The sequence below is a fragment of the Belonocnema kinseyi genome, chromosome 7, assembly GCF_010883055.1.
Source record: "Belonocnema kinseyi isolate 2016_QV_RU_SX_M_011 chromosome 7, B_treatae_v1, whole genome shotgun sequence".
Taxonomy (NCBI): domain Eukaryota; kingdom Metazoa; phylum Arthropoda; class Insecta; order Hymenoptera; family Cynipidae; genus Belonocnema; species Belonocnema kinseyi.
Window position 1 is genome coordinate 70616950 of NC_046663.1, and position 7613 is coordinate 70624562.

The 7613-nt window shown below is 28.3% G+C and overlaps 1 protein-coding gene across 1 annotated transcript in view; it reads right to left on the minus strand.

Moving 5' to 3' along the window:
* Positions 1-7613, minus strand: part of LOC117175847 — a 40536-nt gene that overhangs the window by 11776 nt on the left and 21147 nt on the right. The window contains exon 8 of the mRNA XM_033365633.1: positions 4423-4635. Coding sequence (XP_033221524.1) covers positions 4423-4635 — 213 coding nt within the window. The remainder of the gene's footprint in view (positions 1-4422; positions 4636-7613) is intronic.

The following is a 7613-nucleotide window of genomic DNA, read 5'->3' on the forward strand; positions in this document are numbered from 1 at the left end:
TGAAAAATCTCTATCCCATCCACACACTACTCCTTTCCCCTGCCGAGTGAGTCACGCCTACCCCGAAAGGGAAATGGCTTAATGGTGTAATAAATAATAATATAAGCTTGCACAATTTTGGATTGTGTTGGCGTTTTCAGTCGGAAATTGACATTATTATTTGAAAATGATTAAATTTCAAATATTCATAATTTTTTATTAAGTTAAGGTTCCTTTGTCGTTTTACATCGAAAAATAGTATTTTAAAACAAAAATAATTTTAAATTTAACAAGACTTAGAACCGTTTAACAATTTTTAATTGTGTTACTGTTTTGTCGAAAATTGGTATTTTCAATTTAAAAAGTTCTAGATTTTTCAGGTTATCATTACTCTTCAGATTAACATTCAGAGTCATTTTATTTGTTTTACCCAGGAAGCAAAAATCTATTCACTTCTGTTGAATGGGTTTCGAAGGCTTTTGAATTGCGTATCTGTCACTGGAATTCCAAATTGCCGCCGATTTATTTTTTCAAAACTTTTAGTCGTTATAGTTTTGTTGACTAACTTATATCCCGTTAAAGACTAATAACTGAAATAGGAAAAGGAATCTAGTAGACCTGCGCATGATTTATTTTAATTTTTCGATCATTTGTAAATTAAACAAATTGTGTAAAATGTGACAGCTTAACCCCAAAAATGTCGGTCTCGTTCAAAAAGATGGAAATCGATTCAATATAACCTTGCTTGAAATGGTCATTGCAATACGTGGCAGATTCGAAGCTGCTTGAGAAAATGACCGATTCACTTAGTCGCAAACCGATTCTGCTTTAACTTTCTGAATCTGCTAACGACCGATACGCAATTCACAGAGTCGTCTTTTCAGTGGATTCTTTTATCCTGGTATATTCACAGTTTTAATTTTTGACTGTTGATTAGGTTATGCTTGCAGTTTAAAAAGAGGATTTACAATCTTAAACAATTTGCTGTTATATTTAGTGTTTCTTGTATAAATTGATATTGTCAATACAAAATTACCATTTTTTAAAGAATATTTACAATATTTTAAAAATAACAAGATGTTCTCTTTTTTTTACCGGCAATCGATTGTTTAAATAGTTATTTGGAACAAAAATGCAACAATTTTACCGTGTGTATATTTATATTAATTCTGGAGAGAAGATATCAATTTTTATCAATTATTATCAATATTGTCCTTGCTTTTTCATATTATTTTAGATAATAGATACTATGAAATACAAAAATTTGGTATTGGTGAGACAAAAAAAATATCGCGCGATTAGCTTTCGTGTTTATTTTCAGGTTTAATCACATTTGTGGTTATTTATGGAAGTCTATCATTTATTGATTTTCGTTCTTACGTTGGTATTTTTAAAGAAGAAAATTTTCCCGTTAAAAAAAATCTTTTTTTTCGAAGAAAACTTCCATTATTTTCCCCGTGATAACTGTGTTCCTTTATTTCTTTGCGGATCTCGGTTTTATTTATTTTTTATTATTTAACTCTATTTTGTCCTACTTTCCCTTCTCATTTGATTAACTGTAAATCAAAGTGGTAAAAACGATTCTGATTTAGCCAGAAACCGTTTAGTCTGGAAGACAAGTTGAAAGTTGACGTCTCCTTGATGATTGGCCGAATGAATCATCGTCATCGCGATTCCTGTTTTGACGAGCAATTGGTACTCTCGTTCAATCGCAATCGCACACTGGAGTTCAACGTTCTCTTGTTAACTTATTGGAAGCAGTACTCAACGGTTTGTGGAAGACGAAATTAACCAATTCCGAAATTGATTGTTTTATTATTAATTACCATTGAAATTGGCCTCTGATTGATCTCCCAATAATGAAATTTAAACGATTATGCTCAGAGGAAACTTTGTTTTTTAATAGTATTTAAAAACATATTGTCTTTCATTTCCTTATCGTTTTTAAGTTTAATGTTATCATTATATCTTATGAACCTTTATATATGAATTCTCTTTGAATGAGAAGCGTCGATGTAATTTCAAACGAGTGATAAAATAAGCCCACTATCTTTTCTTCTTCGATTAAAATAACTTCAGAAATGAATAGGTAAGTAGATTGTCTTTTGATTAACCCGAAAAATAAATTCAAATCAATAAATTACTTAAATTTGGAGTCAGACTTTTCTAGTTAAAACAATAAATCTGAAATAAAAAATTAGTTTTGTCTGAATGTCTTCACGATAAATTGATTGGAATATTCAATTTGCTGATGTAATTTCTTGTACATGCAATGCATAAAGCACTTTCTAATTGTCTATCGAGCCTGCTAATTAACTGCTCTACTTAGCTTTACGATATTTGTGGTCAAATGCCTTCGAATAAAATTGAACTACTCGGATCTGGACTAAAGTTTATGATCTTGAATTAATATTCTTGTACAATGAGCCTATTTTCTATTTATCGCGATTTGGTCCAATTAGAAAGAATTAGAAGATGGCACTAACTAGCAGTACGATATTTTCCTTAAAACTAACCGACCAAATATAGCACTACGGCTAGTATTACGCAATTTTCCCGTAACATTAGCCCTGAACGCAGTTTTCTTCTGGAAAATTCCGTAACGGTAGACAGTCCTTAAAATATTTAAAAGAGTCTTCTGCATCATTATTTCTACGATACGGAACATATTCAACCTTTTTATAAAGTAAATTGATTTTATACACCATACAAATATTTTGGTTCTAAAACGGATTCTGCTTTTAAAATTGTTCTGTATTTTTAAACTAAAAAAATAAAAAGTAGTGGTTTTATTACAATTTCAAAGCTGTTAAATCTATTTTTCTCCGATAAATAAAGCCTTGAAACTTTTACCCATTGTCAACTAACTAAATTCGATTTTTAAATTTATTTATGGTCATAAAAATTAAATCTAATCTCAGTTATTTTGTTTGAAATTATAATTTTTTGGGAAACGATTGCCGATGAAGAAAAATCCATTATTTCCTTCATTCAGTGCTTGCCTACTTTTATCTAAATGAATCCGCATGAATCTAAAATCTATTTTCCATGATGCATATTTATCTGGATTTTTTTTGATAATTATATTGACTTAGATCCGTTTTCGTCAATTATTCAACAGTGTATAAAATTTCTCTAGTTTCTTTTTCTAAAAAAGTTTTCTTCAGATTTCCTGTATTTTTCAGTTTTATAAAATTATTTTCCATCCACGCGGTTGAATTCATGTTCTTTTTCGTACGATTTACGAAGTTTCTATCATAAATTTAATTTTCACCTCTGATACCGGCCGCAACTAAAAATTTAAGAAATTTAAATTGGATTAAAATTCAATTTAACATCCTATTTAACTTCCAATAATCAAGGTAATGTATATAATTCCTGAGAAAAAAACAAAGAATCCAACGACCAAATTTGGAAAACCACCATAAAATGTTCCTATTGTAATTTGAAAGAATATCCTCTTTAAAAAAAGTTCAGCAATTATCATACTTTTTAATCGATTTTAAAATTAATGAGATATTATTAATATGATTTCTATTATTGATATCAGTAATGACGGTTGAATTTTGAACAAAAGCTAATTCTATAAAAAAAGTTGAATTTTCCATAAAGAAATATGAATTTTAACAAAAAGTTTATTTTTAACCAAATTCTTCAATTTTAAACTGAAAAAGATAAATTTTGAAACAAAAATGGAATAGTTGAATTTGCAGTTCAAAAAAATAGTTCCAAACAAAAAAAGTTATCCATAAAATATTTAATTTTTCAACCAAAGATATGGATCTGCAATTAATAAACTGAATTTCTAACATAGTAGTTCAACTTTTTACCAAGTCGTTGAATTTTCAATCCAAAATATTCATTTTCTACCAAAAAACACGAATTTACAACAAAATACATAAATTTGCAACAAATATTTAAGTTTCAACTAAAATCTATGAGTTTTAATTTTAAAAAACGAATTTTCAACGAAATAGTTCAATTTTCAACCAAATAGTAGAAGTTTTAAACAAAAGAGATCACTTCTAAACCAAAAATATAATTGCAAAGTTTTCATTTAAAAAGAATAAGCTTTCAACTACAAATAGTTGGATTTTCTTAATTTGTTCTATTAATTCAGTTCGTATTTGAGAGAAAAAACGAGAAATAGGTGAAATTTCTTTAAAACCTGGGAAAAAGAGGATTCTTTAAAATAGTGGAACGTTACTTGTAGAATAAAGACCCCCTCTTCCAGACAATTCGACGTAGTTTTGGAACAGAAAAAAATTCCCTGACCTGCAGTCACCCTGTGATTGATAGTACACCTCTCTGTCTATTTACTTTCATTTTTACGAAAACTCTATCTACGCCCCTTTTTGAAAAACGGCATCAATTATTAATCTGAATATTGAGGCATTTGTTGATGAAACTTATGAGTAGAATCTGTATAAAATATATTCTCACCCGTGACGCGACAAAGCGAATCATGAATTTTGGATGGAAATAACGGTTCTGGCAAGTCTCTTAAAAATCTCCTCAAAACGGTTGCCACATCGTGTTCAGAGTAGCAGTCTTTGGTGACTTGGGTAGCCCAAGCATCTCGTCTGAAAGCCTCCAGTAATCGCACAACCGCACTACTTGATCCACTGCGACGATAAATTCCCTCGGACATGATTCCTGAAAACAGAATGGAAAACATTATTCAATATTATTATCGTTCTCCATAATACTCTCAGATACCGCATCCTAGTTCTTATCTTATTGATTCACTTCCGCCAATGCCTCAAATCTCTATTATTCTTCATGAACTGCAATTGTCATTCAAGCAAAATCGATACTTTACATAGCATTGAGTCAGTTTCCTTTATTGCATATTCAACTCATTTCTATGATTACAAAATTTTTTAATCACAATGGCTTGAAACTGATGGATGAATTCCTACTCTTGGTGAACGTTTTTCGAAGTGCAGCTGATTAACAGTTATAACACACGAATTCTCTCTTCTCTCCGATCAAAGCTATTTTTTCCCACGAGAATATTGTATATACGTTTTATGTGTGTCACGAGGCCACAAGATCAACAAGCTAACAACTGATATTAAATTGTCCACTCAGCTGATTTTGTAAGTTCGATAAAATAATTCTACTACTTTTAAAATAATTAATTATGTCTTTCCGCTTTAGCATTTATTTTACAAGCAATGGTAATTAAAGTGATAAAAAATGTCATCTACTCACTTCACTGAATGAGTTTTCTGCTATATGAATCTGAAGATGTGTCAATCAATTTATTATTAATTTCCTGAGAATTTATGAAAGAATCATTATTTCTTTTATACTATTGAAATTAAATCTCAAACTGGATGAATATAGTTTTCATATTGAGAGTTAATATGTGCTAAACTTGTCCCTTGATAAATAAGAAGTGCAATCGTCTGGATATTAATGATAACAAGAAGTAAAAACAATAACAGTATGTAAGAAAGTAACGCAAATCGATTAGCAACTATTTGAAAGATAAGGAAATTCTTTATCGATCAATAAAAATTGTTTGATGACTGTAGATTGTTGTAACACTTAGAATGGTGACCCAAATGCAAAAAAATGCGTTTTGACGGAAAATCCTTGAATTAAGAATTAAAAGCATTTGAAAACAATAAAATGTTGAAAATAGGACAATTTTAAAACGTTAAACAATTAATATTTACGGATTAAAATTGAACAGATTTGATCATTACAAATTCAAAGGAATTGGAATTGCATTATTTCTCATTTAAAAGCGTTCATATTTTTTCAGTAAAAAACCTTTAAAATAAAAAAATTCTACCATGGAACTTTAAAAATTAAGCAAATCCGAACTTTATTTCTAACTGAAAAAAATTTTTGTCACAAAGAATTGTGAGGTTTTAATTTTATTTGAAAAACTAAAACTGATGAATAGGAAAAATCGAAAATGAAAAATTAAAGAAATTATTATTCAAATACTGAGGTATCAATTTCAGATAGTTGTAATTTTTGACACTTTTAGAAATATTATTCATTCTTGAAATTTCACAATCAAATATTTGTTGATTTCAAATGATGCATTTGTTCGATTTTTGAATTAAAAACCGAAAATTTATTTGGTATTACATTAAAAAATAAATTTAAAAAATAATACAAAAAAAATATTGCTATATATGATTCAAATTAGACAATTTTAAGCACTTCAATTCTAAATTCCAACATTATTTATTATTTAAATAATAATTTGAAAAACCAAAACATCCCACAAATGGTTAATTTTGTACACGTTTAGTACCAATTTTAGTTTCACTTTACATCTTGATCCTGTAATATGACAAATTATATTTTCTTTTTCAAGGTTGTTTTCCAGATGAACATTTCTTAGAAAGAAAAACAAAAAAATCTGAAACTGACAGAGTGTTTTCAAGATTTTCGCTATTCGCGAATAGCGACTGAAAAACTTATTTGGTTCAAAATTGAACTACTTAGTTGAAAGTGGAAGTACTTTCTTAATAATTCAGTTTCTTGGTTAAAATATAACTACAGTCAAACCTGGGTTTAATGTCAATTTTGAGACTGAATGTGGCATTAAATCCAGAGTCTTGCAACTATTTTGTCTCTCCTGCGTTTTCTCTTTCTGTTCTGTGACGCTTGAGTGAGCACCGCACATCCTCCCGCGGCTCCTCTAACCCATCCCCACCCCGCTGCATCAATTCTCGAAAAAATTAAATAGAGGATCACGAAATCCAGGTTTGACCGTATTTTATTAATTTTTTTTGTAAATAATTTTTTGAACTGAAAATTCTAGTACTACTTGTTCCGTTCAACATTTGTCTTGTACCGTTGAAAATTAAATTACTTAACTGAAAATTTTACTGTTAGGTTGAAAATCCCTTTAAAAATTCAAAATTTGATCAAAAACTCATGTATTTAATTAAAACTTAATTTTTTGGTAGAACATTAATCTTCTTTGTTCATTCACCATTTTAGTTAAAAATTAATTACTTTGTTTATAAATTTAACTATTTTTTGCAAATTCATTCTTATTATTAATTAATTTTTAAATGAAAATTTAACTATTACATTTTCTGTCGAAAATTTATCTTTTTTATAGACATTTCATTATTTTTATTAAAAGTTCATCTCCTTTGTTGAAATTTTAACTATTTCATTGATAATTTATCTATTTTGATGAAAAATGTTTTTTTTTTTTAGAAAATTCAACTGTTTGGTTACAAAATTATTTTTTATTGTAGTTCTTTTGATAGAAAATGCATATTTTTGGGTTGTAAATTCAACATTTTTGTAAGAAATTCGTGTTTATGACTTGAAAACTTAATATTTTAAATTATTTTTATCAACTATTCAATTAGTTCAACTGTTTGTAATTGAAAATTAAAATCCTTTTTTGGTGAAAGTATCCACTATTACGCTTTTCGTTGAGAATTCATTTTTTCATCGATCTGGTTTGAAATTTAACTATTTTGTTGGAAATTTCCTATTACTAAGTTGAAAATGAATTATTATTTTTATTTTAAAACTCAACTAATAAATGAAGGTAAGAAGGTTATTGGTAGAGCAGGTCCCCTGATCAGAAGTAAAAATATATCAAATAAAGCTAAAATGGCAATACATAATTCTATATTTGT